The sequence below is a fragment of the Pseudonaja textilis genome, chromosome 1 (genome assembly GCF_049901715.1).
Source record: "Pseudonaja textilis isolate UNSWEBS1 chromosome 1, rPseTex1.2, whole genome shotgun sequence".
Lineage (NCBI taxonomy): Eukaryota > Metazoa > Chordata > Lepidosauria > Squamata > Elapidae > Pseudonaja > Pseudonaja textilis.
The window spans coordinates 187,171,814-187,192,727 of NC_141990.1; the positions used below are offsets into that span (position 1 = coordinate 187,171,814).

The following is a 20,914-nucleotide window of genomic DNA, read 5'->3' on the forward strand; positions in this document are numbered from 1 at the left end:
ACGTTTCGCTTCTCATCCAAGAAGCTTCTTCAGCTCTGACAGGATAGTGGGGAATGGAAGGATTTATATTCCTTGCAGACTGCTGATAATCTGCATCCTTTTAATGACCCTTTAAAACAGGGGTGTCAACTCGCTGCCCACAGGCCAGGTGTGTCATGCACTGGCCACGTCCACCCCCAGTTTCGCGAAGGGGGAAAAAATGAGGATACATTACATGATGACAACATGACACCGTAAGTTTGACCCCCCTGCTCTAAAAGGATTCAAATGACCAGCTGTCTGCAAGGAATATAAATCCTTCCATTCCCCAGTGTCCTGTCAGAGCTGAAGAAGCTTCTTGGAAGAGAAGCCAAATGTCTTCAAAAGAAAAAACAAAAAAGTCCAGTTGCCTCCTGAAAAATCATCTTTGGGGCTTTATTAAAATAAACACACACATAACTTTTATTTTTAGGAATGGGATGCAGGGTGTGAGGAATCAGGCCGCAGTGGTATACCTGGTTAAAAGGTTTGGGCAATGAATAGATTTTAGACAACACAATGGTAGGACAAGGAACTTTTAGTAAGATTTATTAGGGTTTTGAATTATTTTAACATAAAATTCTAACTTGTTTTCTAGCCTTGGTCACTTTGAAAATAATTAATCTTTATTCTATACGCAGTGGGATTATCTGAGCTCTTCCCCTCCCCCAAAAAAGTTTTAACATGCTATAGCCTGACAGACAGCAACTCTGTCATTAGTTGCTTGAACAATCTTGTATATCATGATCTATTTATTTAAAAGACTTTTAAAAGAGGCCTGGGCTATTTGACTTAATTCTATTTCACCTTAGGTTCACTGCACTGAGACTCTTCTAGACAGAAAAGTGAGGCACTGATTAGTGAGTAACAATTGCAAAAAATGGACTCTCCAAAGAAGTAGAAAACCTGGTGAAGTTTATTTTTCTCAGTCCCTTGAGTATTCAGAGAGAGAAAGAGAGGCTGACAATAAGAACAGATTACTTCGGGCCTCAACAATCCAAACCAGGAAATTAAATTAACTCTCAAAATATCTAATTGAGGGAAGAAATGGATCTGGAAGCGGCAACTGAGGCTTGTTCTCTTGCTGTCACAGTCTCTATATACTTGGCTGCGAGCATATAGAACAGTGATGGCAAACTTTTTTGTGTGGTGTGCTGAAATTGCTTGTGCCTATGTGATAGTGAGCGCTTGCACATGCCAGCACCCATAATGCAATGCACCCTGCCCTCCCTGCACATGCACGTGCAACACCCCCAACCCGCTCCCTTACCTGCACTGCACATGCACGCACCTCCCAGCTGATTTTTGGCCCATTTGAGGCCATTTTCACCCTCCCGGAAGCTTGAGGAAAGCCTCTGCAGCCTCAGGAGGCTGAAAATGGGGCCATTTCGGCACTTCCGGTATTTCCAGAAGGTCCAATTTTCAGTCTCCCAAGACTGCAGAGGCTTCCCTTGGGGCGAAAACGGCCTCAAACGGGCTGAAAATCAGCTGGGCGGTGAGCATATGCTCAGCGCAGGTAAGTTTGGCTGGGGGTTCACATCAGAGGTGGTATTCAGCAGGTTCCAACCAGTTCTGGAGAACCGGTAGTGGAAATTTGGAGTAGTTTGGAATCCCACCTCTGACTGGCCCTGCCCCCATCTATTCTCTGCCTCCCGAGCCCCAACTGATTGGCTGGGTCTTCTTTGGTTGCCCTGCACAGGAGAACAGAGCTGGAAAGCAGGTTAGTGGGGTGGGGAGAGAATGGAGATTTTGCAGTATATTTCCCCTGGAGTGGGGTGGGAATGGAGATTTTACAGTATCTTTCCCCTGCCATGCCCACCAAGCCCCGCCCACCAAGCCACACCTTGCCCACCAAGCCCCGCCCACAGAACTGGTAGTAAAAAAAAATTGAATCCCACCACTGGTTCACGTGCCCGGACAAATGGCTCTGCGTGCCACCTGTGGCACACGTACCATAGGTTCGCCATCACAGATGTAGAATCTCCTTACCTTTCTTCTTAGTAAAGCCTTCCAATGTGAGGAGCCACTTTTGTTTTCTCTGTCTGGGCAATGAGCTGAGCCAAGCGGCAGAGAAGGGTGTGGGAGGTTGTTTACATAGGCCTGATAAAAGTAATCCAGCAGATGCTTTCTCTGCAGGGTTCTCTTTGTTGTCCTCTACCTTTCTTCTCCAACCCCCCTGCCCCCCCCCCACTCATCGTCCTCTTTCTTCAAAGCAGTCTTTATGCTTAGCAACCAGAGTCTGCAGGTACTCATAGTCTGGAGCAGTGTTTCTCATCCTTAGGCACTTTAAGATGTGCAAAATTCTGGGAGCTGGTCCATTCATCTTGGCCAAGGTTGAGAAACTCTGGTCTGGAACCATGATTGTCACGTGACATATCACAACTTTTCTCCCCTTCGCTAAAATGGGGATGGGCGTGGCCAGCGCCTGATGCATCCAGCCCACGAGTTTGACACCACTGCATTAAGACTATAAATAATAGGTTTTCATTTTTCATTCATATTACTTATTCATTGTTTAAAATATAGGCTGGGCCAACAGCAAAGTTCATAAAGGCTACTGTTTTACCCTTATGAAATACATCCTGACATATATTTCATGTAGCTTGACTTGAGAAAGAAGAATCACTTAAGAATGATGAACATCAGTGGTGGGATTCAATTTGTTTTTACTAACAGTCCTGTGGGCGTGGCTTGGTGGGCAGGGGAAGGGTACTGTAAAACCTCCAGTCAGAGGTGTTATTTGCTGGTTCTCCGAACTACTCAAAATTTCCACTACTGGTTCTCCAGAATTGGTCAGAACCTGCTGAATACCCACCTCTGATGAACATGATCTATTTTCAGACCCAGAACTTACATAAGGCTGATCAAGCTCACCTTTCAGGGAAGTAAATTCTTCCGCTAGAGCACAAAATACCTTCTTTTATATGTGTGCATATGTATGTATGTGCATAAAATATTAATTTATTGTAAACATATTATATAAACATAAAGAAAATAGAATAGAAAGGGGGGAAGTGCAAAAGAAAAAAGAGAGAACATAATAAAGAGAAAAGGTATATGTGAAGAAGTGATTTCCAACCTTCCTTACAAGAAGTATAAACAAATTTAGTAACACCTCACTCCCTTTAAGGTTACAAAACATTTATCTTTTTATCCTGTATTAAAGCTACACATTAAATCCATGAATCATCTTTTCAGTCTTGGTCTCAGTAGAATGTCCATAAAGGGTCGCCAGAGGTAACATACATCCCTTGTTTTATTTTTGGTCAAATAAACCAATTTCTGCTTCTAACAATCTTAATCTTTAGTTCATCTGAAACTTAATCATTTCTAAATCATATGAACAGCAATCCATCATTAATCACCCTCATGAAACGTTTTTATATCTATTTCTTTTAAGGTCGAATAACCATAAATGACACTTGGTATTACTTCTCAAAGGCTTCTTTATTGTTGTTCATTTACAGATGGATCTTGACAAATTAAAGCAACTATTTGCATAACTATAGCTACACACTGGGAACTACTAGGGAGGGCGTGTCCTTGTTCTCTTCCTGCCTACCAGACATTCCAAGATTTGCTTTCCCTTTGCCTTCTGGGAAGGGGCCCTTCCCTCCTGTGAGTGATTCCACCCCAACTTCACTACAAATCAGTGTAAATGCCTAATGATCTAATATTCTTACAATGTAACACTTTGATTAACATTAGAAATTATATGTGTGTGTGTGTGTGTGTGTGTAAGTATTTACCCATCTTATGCTTGTGTGAAAGTATGTGCTTTCATCAGTGCAAAATTGTCATTAGCAATACTTTCTCACAACTGTTGAATGGGCTAAACATACAAATTTGAATTAGGTCTTTTAAATTTAGTTTTGTTTTGTTTTTTAAATCATTTTGATCCTTTCAAATAATTCATGTGAAAGTTATGCAACATTACCATGTGCTTGGAAAATATGAGACAAGATCTTATTGCTTATTGAATCACTACTCGCAATTTCTGCTCAAATTAAGCAAAATCTTTAGGCATCTTATATAGAAAAGACTGTACTTCTATGTTATTCTTGCCTTCTTGTCGTGTGATTATTTTATTCCTCAATACTTATTTCTTTAGTACTCAAGAATGAAAATATTTGTTTTTCTCTTGTCACCCCAGACAGTTCAAGCTACATATCACGGTAGGATAATGCTCCAAAAATAAGTGAAATTCCCCCCAAAATTCATTTTCTTCCTATCTGAATCTCAGCAGACAAACTGGAGATTAACACCTGAAAATGTAATAAGTACTGCATTTTATAATATCTATAAGTAAATTAATTTGCTCATTAACCCTTGACATACACACTGAAGGATATTGGCAAAAGGAAAAAAAAAAAGAACTGTAATATTCCATACTATATGCTCCTGAGGTTTCTCGTGCACAGAAATCAATATCAAAACTCATCGATTAGCCCACGAGAGCAATTTGAGGATTTGGAGTTTTCCTATTTCAAAAATGAAATCTTAAAAGCCCAAGGGAAGTTATTGCTTTTTACAGATAAGAGATCAGACATCTTAATCCTCCAGGAGAACTTTTATCTCATGCAAGCTGCTAGCACAGCTATCTGTGTAAAACTAGATGTCTCTATGGATGAACATGATATATAGCAGAGCAGATGTTCATGGACAAGATGTTATTTAAACAGTAACCATCAGAGGGAAAGGAAATAGCCGATTTTGGAAGGGTTGGCAGAAGAAAGGTAATATTTGTTTTTTTCACTGAACAATTACTGAGATAGTGAGGGTGGTTTGGAAAAAACTATAGTTTCCATCTCTAGGCTTGTCAAAAGAACTATTCTATGGAAAGGAGGAGGAAAAGGAGGACCGGGGTCTAATTAAAATCCAAACTCAGCCCAAACCATATTCCTATCTCACATAAAGCCACAGTCTGACCTCCCCATCCACATATATAAACTAATCATATGGCAATTGAATCTTTCTATGAATCTGGCAACAGGACAAAGGTTTGAATTATAAAGGTACTTTAGAGATGCAGGGCAACTGTCACCCATAATTTCATTCATTAACTTCTCATTGTCCTGCAACATCAATAATCTGAAACATTGCCTTACTCTGTGTTATGTTTGCCTGCCATCTGATAATATTTCTGCATACAGTTTTTATGAAATAAAATGCACAAGTGGCAAAGGGAAAGATTGTACCATATAGTCAAATTCTTTAATGATTTTTTTTCTGGAATGGTCCTTATATTGTTGAAGGCAATCTCCCTGTCCATGATCTAGTCCAAAAAATTGCCAAGGGATTATTATTAATACTAATATTGTATGTAAAGAATATCTCCAGCTCCATACATGCTAAATTACTATCCAAAAGCTTTGCAACCATGGGGAAATATTCTCCAAATCAGGAAAACATAATATTTTTATAGTCTGATAATTAAAGTCCTTGTACCACAGAATATCAGTTCTGTAGATTAAAATAAGTAAATTCCTGAGGCTAACATCCCAAATGCCCTAAAGAACATCTAGCTCATGAGACATCAGTTTACTTTATTGGTATGAGTTAAGACATCCTAAGTCATGTTTTCGAGTTTTAAAATATTACTCTCCAAAATCTAGCAGATTAGTATGTTAAGTATGAACTATGCTTTAGTATGCATGAAGACATAACTAATTAAGAAGTGAGAGCTTCCATCTCCCATTCGCCAATTAATGAGGTTATTTTTCAAAGTTAACCTCATTTTACTACTAATTCTAAAATTCCTCAAACTATTTACAACTCTTTGCCCAACACATCACAAATCTCCAACAGCATCTAACTTTTCACACTGTGCAGCTGAATAAATAGTTAAAAGATTATCAAATAAAAGTCAAATCATTTCAATATAATAAATATTTAACAGAGTATTTAATAGAAGAAATGATAAAACAAAAAGTATGTCAGATTACAGATGCATACCTAAATGAATTTTAAAAGGAAAGAGGGAATGGGGAGCCTTTTATTAAAACGAAAGTATTTATGTGCACCTTAAAAACCACAATCTGCCAATTGGTTGAAAATGTTTTTGCTTCTCTTCGCCACCATTCTGAAAAATACTTCACAGAAGCAAGATACTGCCACAGAGATACTGTAGCTGATGAACTGCAACCTGCCCCACTGAATGTACATATAACGTATCCATGCAATCTACTGTATGATTTAGACAGCTTGACCTTTGTTCCGTCTCCCTAGGTTACCTTGGATCAACCAGTCTTTTGAGCTTACCTCCCAAAGTGCCTTGAAATCTTTCTGTTCAATGCGCAGGAGTTCACTGTTTTCTCTTGTAACGATAGTAGCATGACGAGGGGTGTTATCCAAGACCGACTCTCCAAACGCTGTCCCTATTCCCAAGGTACATATTGTCACAGCATCCTGTAAAGCAGAGTTAAAGAGACAGGCACTCAGCCTTTCGATGTCAAAGGATATAGAAACCACTGTCTTGCCAAAGACACACTATCTTCAGTTGGGAACAATGCTTAGGAAATGACAACTCATTTCCTACAAATAGTGTTCTTCTCCTTTAGGAAAGCCTTGTCCTAGTTCAAACTAATGCGTATGCTCTGAATGTTTGACACCATCACAGGTGTCAAACTTGAAGTGTCACATTACCGTCACATGATGTTTCGTGACTTTTTTTCCCTTCGCAGAGCTGGGGTGGCCCTGGGCCATTTGTGACGCATCTGGCCCGTGGGCTGCCAGTTTGACACCCCTGGTCTACATCAAGTAATGATTTTTTTAAAAAACCGGCATCTATTCTCTAAAAAGTAGCTTTCTATTATCAAAGTTTGGTGCTCACATTTACGTAGAGTTACCATATTTCTGCTGTAACAAATCGGGACATCTACTACACTGCAGCAAATAGAGAAAAGTCTATTTGCTGTCATCTAATGGTTAACTGAAGTTTTGCAAGAAAGGTGCAGGCAACCTTGTTAGGATGATGGGCAAACCAATTTTCAATCTTTGATACAAATTGAATTCTCCAAGGCACAAATACTTCTTCCCATTGCTAGGAGTTCAATGCCTTCAATCCTGAGATTCGATCAAGATCGATCCTTCCAAGGTCAATAAAATGAGGACCCAGATTGTTGGGGGCAATATGCTGACGCTGTAAACTGCTTAGAGAGGGCTGTAAAGCACTATAAAGTGGTATATAAGTCTAAGTGCTATTGCTATTAAGTGGTCTTTTCACTGCAGTTACTTCAAACTGAAGAAAGCCAATCCACTGTGTTTGGGAACCTGCCTGAATGTTGTACCTCATGATACCTCCACAACTTTTTCAACATCCTGCTTTGCTGCAATTATTTGTTTCGTTTAATTTCTGGACAAAAGCAGCAAATGTATATATATATGTTTGTATGTATGTATGTATGCATGTATATACCATGCAATGTTTGTTTGTTTGGAAGGATGAGATATTAAAAATAGGATTCAATGAATGAACAATCAGACCAAGAATTAGGCATCTTGTTTAGTCCTAGTAGTTTCCAATAATCAGAACATTTAAAATGTTCTTTCTGTTCTAATTTTAATATTATTTGTATGTTACAGGACATCATCTAATTATTTCATCTTTGATTCATACTTTTTCTTTCATTCTATTAAAAATACCGTGATGAGTCATTATCTTTAACATTTTAGAAATGTAGAAAACAGCTTAATACCAAGTCTATTGTCTTCCCAGCACAATATCCCCAATATTGAAAGACTATTGATTCTACCTTTTTTTTTTTTTGGAAAGAAGCCCTATCTACTGATGCCAATGATTTTTGTTTTTTTTAAAAAAACTTTGCTCTATCCATTGAGCAAAAAAAAAAAAGCAGTTCATAGCAAACCATACTGAGGTTAAAATGACACATGCATCATAACGTCATCATGCAAATATCACACAATTATGTAATGATGGTATGATTTTGGATGCTTCTACATACACTGTATAATTCAAGTGATGGTTGCATGAGGTGTTCAAGGAGAAACCTGAGTATTAAATAGGTAATGGGACATTGTGTCCCATTGTGTATGGGAAGTTTTTCTTTTTCTCTCATGTATCTGAATCTAAATATTCTGAATCTTTCTCTCACATCTTCAAGTTCTCCACTGAACCTAACTATGGAGCATGTTTCTTTATATAACACATACCTAAACTAATAACATTAGTAATGACTACTGATTGAGATGATTTTAAAAGGGAACCAGACAAATACATGGAATATTAATAGTTAACAGATTTGTCAGATAATTTCTATCTTCTAGCAACACCTAAAATACCATCTTGTGGGAGGATTGATGGAGGAGGCTGTCATCCTCATATCATGGTTTAAATGTCTTTAGATTTATTGCCAAATGTAATAGACCTTAGTTCTGATCCAAAATAATTCTTCTGAATTTTCTCCTAAGCAAATTATTTGTTGCAGCAGGAAAATGAGGTTATGTATTATTATATTCATAAAATTCATTTTCCATTGCCCATGATATTTGTTTGAGTCATCAGAATTAACACAACCATTATATTATGTAGGCATACGTGATAAATATCTTTTTAAAAATTTTTTATTGGTTTTTAAGATGAGCATAGACAAACAAATCATAAAAACATCAAGCCATCTTCCATATATATACATACAGTGTGCCGGTTGGTTTACAAATTGTTTTGTGCTTCCATTTCATAGTCTTCAATGGAGGGTGGAGCTGGCGTCGCGACGATACGGCATGCGATCTTGGAGGTCTGAGATCGCTGCCGATATCTTTGCTCCTGGACGGTCCAATCGGATCTAAACCGTCCCGAAGAGACGGTGAATGTAAACAGCGCATCCTGTAGATCCCAGGGATACCGCAAAGTCCCTGGTAGATCCAGGAGAAGCTCTTTTTGCCAGTGGCAAAGAGGTAGCCATTAAAGCTGTTGAAGTTGGGAAAGGAAAGAGAACAAAAAGAGAAAGTGTGCCGGTTTGGTGAGAACTTTTTCTTTATTTTAAGATTTGAAAGGACACCCTAAGGAAAAGAAAGAATCTGTAAAAGTTTTGACAGAAGTGATTAAGCGGCGATTTTAAACAGGGATGTCAAAGTATTTTTTTTTCTCATTGCTGGATTTTTTATACATGATTTTATATTTTGAAACTGGACTGGTCTTTTCTTCTTCCACCTATTCTTTCTCTCCTTTTTGACTTTATAATATTTTAGGCTAGAGACTCCCTTTTAGTCATCTTTTTAAGTATCTTTTTCCCTTTTTAATTAATTTTCATTATATTTTGTTTGGAAAAGGAGGGGGGAAGTGAAAGCAAAAGAAACTTTGTAACACTGCCAACTAGAGGCTTGGAAAAAAAAATTTTCTTGACCAGACAAAGCTGAGAAAGAACTGAGACTTCTTTTCAAGGACTTTGAGCCTGTTTGATAAGATAGAGGGAAGAGCATGGGAGAGTATTATTGCAGGTGCTCTTCTGGGTTTCTATCAACAGCTGGAGTCTGGTGTTGAAGCTTATAGGAAAAAAAGGGTGATGAGACTCTGGAGAAGAGAGTTATAAATTTTAACAAAAGTCTTGAACAATCAAACAAGATGCAGTGTGCTCTTTTTATTTTTTTTAAGCTGCGCTATTTCCTACTTTAACAAACCACCTCCTTACTAGTTTACTTTTCATAATAGCTATTTGGATTTTTGGCCTTTTGGAACTTGATTTTTGTCTTTCTTTTTGTCTTTTGAAGTCAAAATTTTATGTTTGCATTTTATTTTAAAGGAAAAGCTTTAATATTAATGATTTATTTCCTTTTTTTTTAAGGGAGTAGTCTCTTTTCTTTTTTCTCTCTCCCTCCCCTGTATTTTTTTTCTCTATTTACCTTACATATTGGGGGATTTTGTTGGTGGCTTTCTTTTTTTTCTTATGCATCCTTTTATACCTGAGACCTCTTAATTGGATTAAGGTGTTGAAGAACCTGAAGAACTTTTTTTCCTCCTTTTTAGTTTTTTACCTTTTACTTTTCTGCCTTTTTCAGGATTTAACAATTTTTTCTTTTTTGTGTGAGTTTATGCTTTTTTCTTCCATTTTTGAGTTTTTACTGCTATCTAGCCAATCGATTGGATTAAGGTATACAAGAACCTGAAGAATTTATTATTATTATTATTATTGTTATTGTTATTACTACTACTACTACTACTACTACTACTACTACTATTTGGTTTCTTTTTTCCTACTATTTTTATTTGGAATTGCAATTGGTTATTTCACAAATGGATTAAGGTCAAGAAGAACCTGAAGATTTTGAATTGTTTGAAATGAGTAGCCCCTGGTTCCTCAACTTCTACTTCTTCCTCTTCAACATCTGGAGGACAACGTTCAATACAGACAATGTTACAGCAAGAAAAGGAACAGGAAAAAATGACCCTGCAGATGATTATGCAAGGAATTCAAAATATTCAAATAAGAACAGAGAATATTGAAAAGAGAACAGAGAACATTGAACAAAGAACAGGGAAAACTGATGAAAAGGTGGAGAACATTCATCAAATGATGATGAAGTATGATGAGAGATTCCCAAAAATTGAAGAAGAAGATAAACAAAGAGATAAGAAGATTGGAGATATTGATAGCAGATTAACTGTGGTTGAACAAGATAAAAGTGGGATGCTGAGATGGGAGATGGACAGATCAGAATTTTATCTCAGATTCCAAAACATAGAGGAAGAAAAGGGACAAAACCTAGCTGAGATAATGATAGAAATTTTGGCTGAAGCTTTGGAAATAACTAAAGAGAAGATGATGGATGGAATAGATGAGGTTTATTGAGTCTTCACAAGATATGCAATGAGAAATAGCTTACCAAGAGAAGTTCACATCAGATTTACAAACAAAGCCATTAAAACGCAAATATTGCAAGTGGCAAGAGAGATAACATTGAAATATAAAGACAAAGAGATTGTGGTCCTGAAACAAGTACCCAGAAGAGTGAGAGAGATGAGAAGAGAATACCGATTTCTGACCAAAATGCTACTTAAAAAAGAGGTAAATTATAGATGGCTGATTCCAGAAGGTTTAATGTTCACATGGCAAGAACAGAGACATAGAATTGACTCAGTTGAGAAAGCTGAATCATTTTACCCAGAATTTTTTGGAGGGAAAGAGGAAGAGGTAGAAAAAGAAATCTCACTAATTGAATTCCAAGAGGATTGCCAAATGGCGACTGAAAAAGAAGAAGGTGCAGTAGGTGGAAAGATGGAAGCCAAAGAACAACGTGAACCAAGATCCATGAGAGCTGCTAAACCTAACTACAAAATATAATCATGGAAGAGAAAAAACTGATCACAATTAATATAAATGGACTTAACTCAGCCGTTAAAAGAAGGAAATCTTTCCATAAATTAGAGAAATTAAAAGTTGATATAATCTGCCTACAAGAAGTACATATCAAAAAGCAACATGAACAACTGTTGATACAGGCAAAATTAAGGAAAATATTTACTTCTTTGACACAATGCAAGAAAAGAGGACTCGTTTTATACATTAAAGATATTATCCCAGCGAAATTGATATATACTGACGACGATGGAAGAACACTAATGGTGGAAATAATGGACAATAATACAAAAACACTCCTGATTGCAATTTATGCCCCGAATGATAATCAAGAATTTTATAAAAAATTACACATGAAAATAATTGAATTGGACTATGCTAATATAACTATATTAGCATAGTCCAATTCAATTATTTTCATGTGTAAGGATGGGAGATTTTAATGGAATTGTAGATAATAAACTGGACTATACAGCACAGAAAACAACAAAGCAAAACAGAAAGACTCTCCCTAAATCTTTTTTTAAAATGGTAGATGAAATAAATTTAAAAGATACATGGAGAGAAAGAAATCCTAAAACTAAACAATACACCTACTCAAATAGACATTTATCATGGTCCAGAATAGATATGATATGGATGTCAACAGAATTGTAAGCTAATATTCAAGAAATAAATATTGAAACAAGTACTTGGGCAGATCACAATCCAATGGCAATTAAATGGAAGGGACAAAGAAGAAGATCTAGATGGACGTTAAATAATACTATATTAAAGGAAAAAGACTTCACACAGCAGATGGAGAAAGAACTGGCTTTCTTCTTTAGAGAAAACAAAAAAAAAGATACTTCAATTCAGAATGTATGGGATACAATGAAGGCATATGCCCGAGGCTTGATAATAGACTATACAAGGAAAAGAAATACCATGAAAAGACTAGCCTCTAAGGCATTAGAGGATGAGTATAAAGGACTTGAAAAAGAGCTATAGAAAATGCCACAGAAAAAGGACATTAAGTTAAAAATGGATATAATTAAATATAAAATGGGTCTAATAGAAAAAGAAGAATTAGCACAGAAAATCAGAGGTGCTAAACAGAACTATTTTGAAGATGCAAATAAACCAGATAGATGGTTAGCATATAAATTGAGAAAGGAGAAAGAATCAAGGAAAATATTGCAATTAATAGATGACCAAGGCCAAGTTTGCTATGGTAGTAAAGAGAAGAAGGAAATCATACGAGACTATTATGGAAACTATACACACAAGAGAATATTGATGAGGAAAGAGTTAAACAGTATTTGCAGAATGCTAATTTACCCCAGATACCTAAAGAGATTGAAACAATGTTAGAAAGCAATATAACGATGATGGAGTTAACTGAAGCACTCAAGAAGCAAAAATAATGGAAAGGCACCAGGCCCAGATGGACTTCCGGCAGAATTTTATAAAACACTACAAGAATAGTTGAACCTTCCATTGCTAGAAGTTATGAATGAAGTTATGTTAAAGAAGAAGATACCTAAATCATGGTCAGAAGCTTATATTACACTTGTCCAAAAAGAGGAGGCCGATCCATTACAAATCAAGAACTATAGACCAATTTCCTTACTAAACGCAGATTATAAAATACCATCACAGGAGGAAATCATTAAGAAAATATTGGAATGTGCTGAAATGAGTAGATTGACATTTGAAATCAGAGAACAAGATGATAAACAATTTTATAAAATCTGGGATCTATTCTATCAATGGTTAGAAAATAAAACATGGTAATGAAATATGATTATTTCGTAAAACATGAATGAATAAAAGTATAGTCAAATGATTAACAATGATATTAATGTATTTAATACTTGATTGAAAATATGAGAATATATACGATAAATATGATCTTATAGCACAATATAATGTGATATGTATTAATTAATAAAAGAAGAACATGTTTGGTATAGTTAAAGAATCAGGATAAGCTTAGGACAAAGCCAGCTGAGTGACTTGGGCCAGTCCCTCCATCTCAATCTTAGGAAGAAAACAAGGGCAACCCCCTACTGAAATATTTTCAAGAAAACCACACACATCAGTACAGAAGTCTGATTCAAAGGTACAAAAAGAAAAATAATAATAAAAGGATCTATGGAATTGTATTATATCTGCATTCTGCACCTATTTGTGATTGGTCTTGGACAGTAAATAAATTTTGAGTTGAGCTGAATTGAGAATGTGGCCTATTTCCAGTTTATCTAACTCAGGTTAAATTAAACATAGGTGCCTTTAAGCCTATAAGAATTTAAACTTTCCAATTTTACAATAAATGTTTGTCAAGAGAGAGTTGACAAGTTGCTCTGGGCTTTCCATAACATGCCAAAATACATTCAGAAGTGAGGTGGTATTTTACTGGTATTTATTTTTAATTATTTTCTATTTTAGTGTATTTTGTATTTGTATGTTTTCTTTTATTTCATTTATCTGTTATTATATTTTATTAGTTCATATCTATGTATTTATTTTACCTTATTTTATTTATATTTTATTTTCTTGTGGGAATTTGGTTAGCCAACCTATTCCTACTCCTCAAAGGTGATAGGTCTCATCAGGCACATATGATGAAATGAGCTGAAATTTGTGAAAGCTTATGCCTTTTATGTTAATAAAATTTGTTTGTCGAAAAAGGTGACACAAGACTTCCAATTTTTTTACTACCATAAAGCTCTCCTCCTACAAAGGTTGTCTAAGTAGGAGGTGCAACATCATTAAGAATTTTTTCCTCAGTATTGCAGAGCCCTCTACTGATTGATAAAACTTTGCAGTCTGTTATATTTTTTTAGCCTGAAAATCAAACAGAAAAGGGAATTTCAGCAATGCAAGTGAGCTTGGGGAGTTCACTGGGAGAGGGATAAAAGGGAAAATATATTTTTTATTCTTTAAAATGCAAAAACAAGTTAATACAAATCAATCTTTTTGATGAGGACTGAGTTGTTTCTTACTTAGTCTATGCTTTAAATCTCTGTAAAGTTCAGGAAACATTTCTGCGACTTAATCCTCTAAACCCTTAATCCTTTAAACTCACTAAGATAAAAAAAAGAAGTTCCAAAATGATAGTCCAGCTCAATTTAGTGGGCTCTGGAGATTACAAAATTATGAGGTGTACTTTTTCACACCTGGTCTATTGTCACTATGCATTTAATAACAGTTAGTAGCATTATCACAAAAAAGTATTGCTCACCTATATTTGCCTGGTATGGAACACACAAGTCTAAAAGTGACCAATTTTCTTTTCATCAATCATCAGCTAACAATCTTACTTTATGAATTGTCCAATGACATCAGTATACTTTGTTGGCCTTGCCAATATATTCAATTATTCTCACACAGAAATTAGCCATGACAAATTTTCACAGAAACTACTATGGTTAAAAAAATAAGCTCAAAGAAAGCCAGTCTTCCCTAACTTGGCATCAACATTTTCAAAATATCCTCTTTCAAGACATTTCCAATCATTGACATTAATAGTCTTTCTCCCAAAAATAATGTTTTCAGGTTGAAGTTTTCTTCAAAGCTACTTAAATATTAAAATGAATTCACAGGATTGTCACTGTAGATGTTGAGGTGTTCTGCTTCTATTTATTTTATTTTTTCCCTCATGAGCAAATGCAGGATCCATCACTGTCTCCTGAGAAAGGCATATCCCATCCTGGTTACTTTAAATCTTGGCTGCCTGCTAGCTGTCATCCATATTTTATAGCCCAGTTATGATACCAGTAATATAAATCATGGAAAAATCAGAAATGCTGTAAAATAGTCCTTTTGTGATTCCTTATTTCTTTTTTTGCTTTTAAAATTGCTCAAATAAAGGCCACTGAAGTCAGAGTTAGGCTTTCACATATAGACAAACTACTCTCATTGTAACACCCATAAAATAGTACCTAAAAACAGTGAATTACCGTATTCAATTGCATTAATTACTCTCAAACTCACAGATATTCCAAGAATCTAGGTTTCTATTTCTATTTTTGTTAAGTGGTTTCAGTAGCCAAATCAACCCATCCAATGAAGAAAAAAATAATACTTAATACTGCAAGGGCTCTAAGTCTGCTTAGTTTAATGTAGGAAAGAAGAATAAAAGTATATTCATTCAACCACTGCCCTCTTGTGGTACAGAATTCTGCAGATATTAACACAATCCAGCATAAAACAGCAAATTAATTTAATTTTCTAATTTTCCCATTTTTATTATACACATGAAATACAAGTTATACAGTAATACAGTAATGCCTGGATTGATCAGTTACTTCAACAGTTGCTGCTTCTATACAAATAAATCAAATAACTTTGAAGAGATAACAAAATGAAATCTGGGTTTTCACATTTTAAATTTGAATAGTTTGTCTCTTTTATTGTTTGATTGGTTGTTTAGCAATATTAATGAAGACCATTTTTATGGAATTATAAAATATAGACATATTTAATTTAATTTAACTTTAATTAATTGTATTGAACCGATTTAGACACTACCAAATTTGGGAGGCATGCAACAGAACAAACAGACAACTATCCCTGGATGGGCCATAGATCTTATATTCTAGATTTTTCACAGAGTGGAAAAAGCAAAAGGGAAAGAAAAACAATATACATAACCCAGAGGAGATTTACAAGTAACAGAAGCGAACCTGGGTAATATAGCTTTTGTTTGGTCTAATTCAAGGGATTCAGACTAAGCATTTTACAGCAGGCTTCACTGAAAATGGAATCTTTATAAATGTTAGTGTTCAAAGCATAACATATAGGAAGTGGAGAAGAACAAAGTAGTTTTGGAAAACGTAGGACTTTTGAGAAGCTCAGAGACTATAATACTAAAGCAAAAAAAAAGCACCCTATTTTGATGGGAGGGTGGAAGGGCCTTCTGTGCCTTCTTTCCTAGAAAGTTTGATACATCCTTGACATTCCCTTCAAATGTTCCATAAGTTTTCTCATACTTAAGAGGTGTCTGGACAGTCTCCACAGCTATCCACAATTCCTTGGTCAGGGAAGGGACAGGTAGGTACTATAAGGAGCAATAGTTTGCTATTATATGTGGTATAAATATAAATGTAAACGTGGGATCCAGTTCCTTAACTTTCTGAGACTGCCCACAGAAGGTTAGTCATATTCAAGACAGAGCAGTCTATTTGGAAATTACTCACCAAGAGCAGTGGAAATCCTAATAACAAGGATAGGATTATGCAAAGTCCTTATTAACTAGTTGCAAATGAAAAGGCCCAGCTGAAGAAAAAGACCTAACTCCTTTCCAGAAAAAGGGCTTCCATCCAGTGACTTTATAGTTGTGTGTATTATTGTACAGCTACTATAGGCCCATGTCTTTGCCACACGCTAAATAAATAAAGAAATAAATAGTTGTGTATACACACACAAACTCAAATGACCCAGAAAGTCCTTTGAAGGGACCATACACATGTGCTTCAAGCAATGGATTCACTTTTCAAAGTTGACTAGACGTCTGACCAAGTGCTCCTTTGTAGGTGTCACAGAGCCCTCATGACACTAAAATTCCAAAGAGGTAAAGGCAAAAAAATAGAAAAGAAAACCCACTGAAGTAGAGTTGCATCCGAAAAGCATGTCTCTTTCAGAATCAACTATACAGTATCCAATTGAGTATGGGATGAAGCACTGTGATGAAGACTTGGCCTCTTTCCTACATGTATCCAATATCACAACACATGTTCTAAAGGAGCAGGCTTTACATAATACCACTTCTGGTTCCTTGTTAGCAATTATGGAATAAAAACCATGCTACACAAGAGACTTTTGGGAGTCAGGCCTAGAAAAGGAAGACCCTAGTATTGTTCAGTTCTCCAGTTCAGTAAAACTGTTTGTTTTCCTATGATGTACCATATTGCCAAAATAAAGGTTACAGGGACAAAATGTTTAGTAGTCTATAGATAGGAAATATTTTCCTGGGAAATTTGTACTGCCTTAGAGATGCAATTTTACCTGATGGTTGCTCGTATCAGAAACTTTAACATCCAAGGATCCTGTCAATACAGCATACCAATTTGTTCCAATATCACCTTGACGAAATACTGCCAAAAGAGAGAAGGAGATAATCAAATACAAAGATAAATTACATTTATAGTAAGCATATGGTTAACATAACTTAATTATAACTTTTGATTAAATAAGCATATTTGCATCAGCGGTTATTATATTTTCAACAAGAATTTTGACATCTGTAGTTTTTAGTAGAATTCCTCAGACTGAGAATTCCTAATAGTCTTTGGAATTTGCTAATTACATTGGTTAAAATGGGCTGGTTTATCTTTGTGTTTATCTCCCATCCATGTTCAGTAAGAAACATGATGATGTCATGATGTCATGTGTGTCGATTTGTATGATGTGAATCATATAAATTATGATAGCTACATGCAGTCCTTGACTTACGAGCATAATTTAGTCCAAAATTTCCATTGCCAAGCAATGCAGTTGTTTACTGAATTTTGCCCCTTTTTGCCACCCAGAAGCCAGCTGGGAAGGCTACGAATGGTGATCACATGATCCTGGGTTATTTCAGCTGTCTAAATACATGCTGGTTGCCAAGCACCCAAACTTTGATCACATGACCATGGGGATGCTACAATGGACATAACTGTGAAAACTGGTCATAAGTCACATTTTTCAGTGCCATTATAACTTTAACAGTCACTAAATTAATGGTTGTAAGTCGAGGACTACCTGTATGATGAAATTATGAAATATGTGGTAGTTACACCAAAGACATAAAATAAATAATTCCAACATTTGTGCAATGACATCACAACATGCTTGACATCGCTGCCCATGGCTCTGCCTTTACTGCTTTCTAACCACATCATATCATAATTAATTCCCTCATCTTGACACCTTAAACTCTAATATTATTATGCTGCAAAGTTTTAACATAAATAAACTCTCAGAAATGTTCCTTAGCACATCATATATGATCGAAATATGGAAGGACAAAACATGTGGTGAAAACTTTTATATATATATATAAGTCTATCTTTCATAATTGCTTTGTTTCTTCGATTCTAAAATTCATTCTGTTTCCCCCAAAGCCAATCAGTCCTTTGTGGACACTACTGAGTACTCTCAGGGGATTTTTTAAAAAACTTTTTTTCCATTTGGGTAGCAGTCTCTCTCACTCTCTCTGCATTGCTGAAATGCGTTACCCATTTCTACGACAAAAATAGATCTTTCACATGAGGGCAAGAAAAGCAAAGTACAGTTTATGCCTGTCATTGCTATGGTGATTATCAGAAGTTAAGTGAAAACTCACACAAGCAGATTGGCAAATTGTCTTTTGTTTGTGCAGAGGCAGCTATAAAATATGAAGTTGTGCTTGGGTGGATGGAAAACGTACAAGTTAATTGTGTACATCATTACTGAGTACAACTTGGTAAATAGGACTTCGTAAGGCTGCTTTTTTTAAAAAAAAAAAATTATTAAAAGATTTTACATATATAATATGAAACACACTCAAAGAAAAAGATGCATTAAATGTGAAAGAGAAAAAGCAAGCAAAGAAAAAAGACAAGGAAAAATGAAATAGAAAAAAATGAAGAAATAAAAAATATAAAAAGAAATATAAATAGCTTTAATCTTCCTCTCAGCACTTATACAATCAAAACTCTCTCTCTGTAATTGCTTTATTTCTATAGCCTATTCTTTCCAATCATCAAAACCATAAGTTACAAAATATTTGTATGCAAAAAGTCCATAAGGAGTTCCCAGTCATGGATGAATCTCAATAATGTCTTTAATCAAATAAGTCAGTTTGGCCATTTCAGAAAGTTCTACCAATTTTGTCAATCATTCCTCTATGGTGGGTAGTACCGAATGTACCCATTTTTAGGTAGTAGTGCTGTACTGACCTCTTTCCAGCTGTCAGGAATCTTCCATTTATGTAAAATAATATAACATCACTTGTAAAAATTATAAACGTTCGTTCTCAAAACATTTATAGCAAGGGGCCAGCAGACTATCTGGATCTGTTTTAGATTTTTTAAGAACTTCACAAACTTCCACTATTATTTTTGGTATATTCATCATTTATCTCTGATTCTCTGTAATGTTTAGTAATCTTGATCTTTATGTAAAGTAGAATAATACTAATGAAACGCTTTTTGCATGTTTTCTATAGATTCTTCAATCTTTTAAATTTCTTCTTTCATATGTTTTTTATCTGCAAATCCTTCTTCCATTACTTTTTGTTTTAAAGCAGCCAAACTATTGGCAACTGTTTCAGATATTATCTTGCTAAGTTCCTCAAAGATTTTCTGCAAGAAACCTGATGTGGTGCCATTGTCTTCAAGTTGCTCTTGTCTTCAAGGTGAATCTCTTTCCTCTTATTTTTGCTGTTTTTCTTGTTGATGCCATTGTATTATGGCTCCAAAGTGAAAGTATACCACTTAACCAGGATGAAAGTAAGAAGTCAAGCTTCTCCTTTTTTCCCGTTTTGCTTTTCTCTTTCCTTAACACTTTAGTCCCAATTAGCTCTCCATAGATAAGTCATCAATCCAGGTCATTCATTTCTTTTATTTATTTGTATCCCATCTTTATTATTTTTATAAATAACTCAAGGCGACAAACATATCCAATACATCTTCCTGCTACTACTGTCTCCACAATAACTCTGTGAGGTGAATTGGGCTGAAAGAGAGTGACTGGCGCAAGGACACCGAAATGGCTTTCATGGGTAAGGCAGCACTAGAACACACCGTCTCCCACTTTCTAGCCTGATCCCTCAACCACCAGACCAAAACACCAGACCAAATTCTTAAGTTACCCTTAAGTTATTTTGTAAAATCCACCAATTATGTACTTTCCTTAATAAAAAGTAATCAACATTCTTACAAAGATCCTGCTTGTCTACTTAATTTTATTATCTTCAAAGGAATTTTCATCAAGGTAATATTCTTTTCTTAAAATTACTGTTCCCCTTATCTATTTAAAACTTTCTTAAATCACAATCTATTAAATTAAGATAGAACACTTTTCCCCTTCTCTTCTTAATTCTAAAAAGAAGGCAACTCACCAAGAGTCTTATTCTTTCCTGCCAGTTGGAAGAAATAAGTTGTACATTTATATAAATTAACTATACCCAGAAGTGTTTTAAAAAGTGAACCTTGTACCAGTCAAGTGTCCATTAAAGGCTGCGTAGCAGTTTTGAGCAAAATGATAATCCCTCAGCTCTCAAGATACTCATCCTACCTGGCTGGAAGAAACTTAATGTTTGCAGTCCCCTCATGAGGAGCAGCTATCCAGAGCATAAGTGGGTGATCTGTCAAACTCTCCTTCTCCAGAACGAATTTTGTTGGCCAGTATTCACTACCTGGTCACCAGTCTTTGCAATGGTGCTGTCCTCCTCACAGATATGCTCATAGGGACTTCTAACCTACCATAGTTACTCATCCAGAAGACAAAGACTTTGTAAGTCTATTAAGATCAAAATCTAATTTTACTTAGCTTTTCATTCCTTTCCAGAAATATCTCCTGACACACTTTACAAATTTAAATCTTGTGTTTAAAACAACAAGGGTTTTAGT

General features: G+C 35.5%; 1 protein-coding gene across 1 annotated transcript in view; it reads right to left on the reverse strand.

The window, feature by feature from the left end:
- Positions 1-20,914, reverse strand: part of RAPGEF4 (Rap guanine nucleotide exchange factor 4) — a 164,278-nt gene that overhangs the window by 117,333 nt on the left and 26,031 nt on the right. The window contains exons 3-4 of the mRNA XM_087919936.1: positions 17,325-17,413; positions 6,280-6,426 (exon numbers count right to left, since the gene is read on the reverse strand). Coding sequence (XP_087776062.1) covers positions 6,280-6,426; positions 17,325-17,413 — 236 coding nt within the window. The remainder of the gene's footprint in view (positions 1-6,279; positions 6,427-17,324; positions 17,414-20,914) is intronic.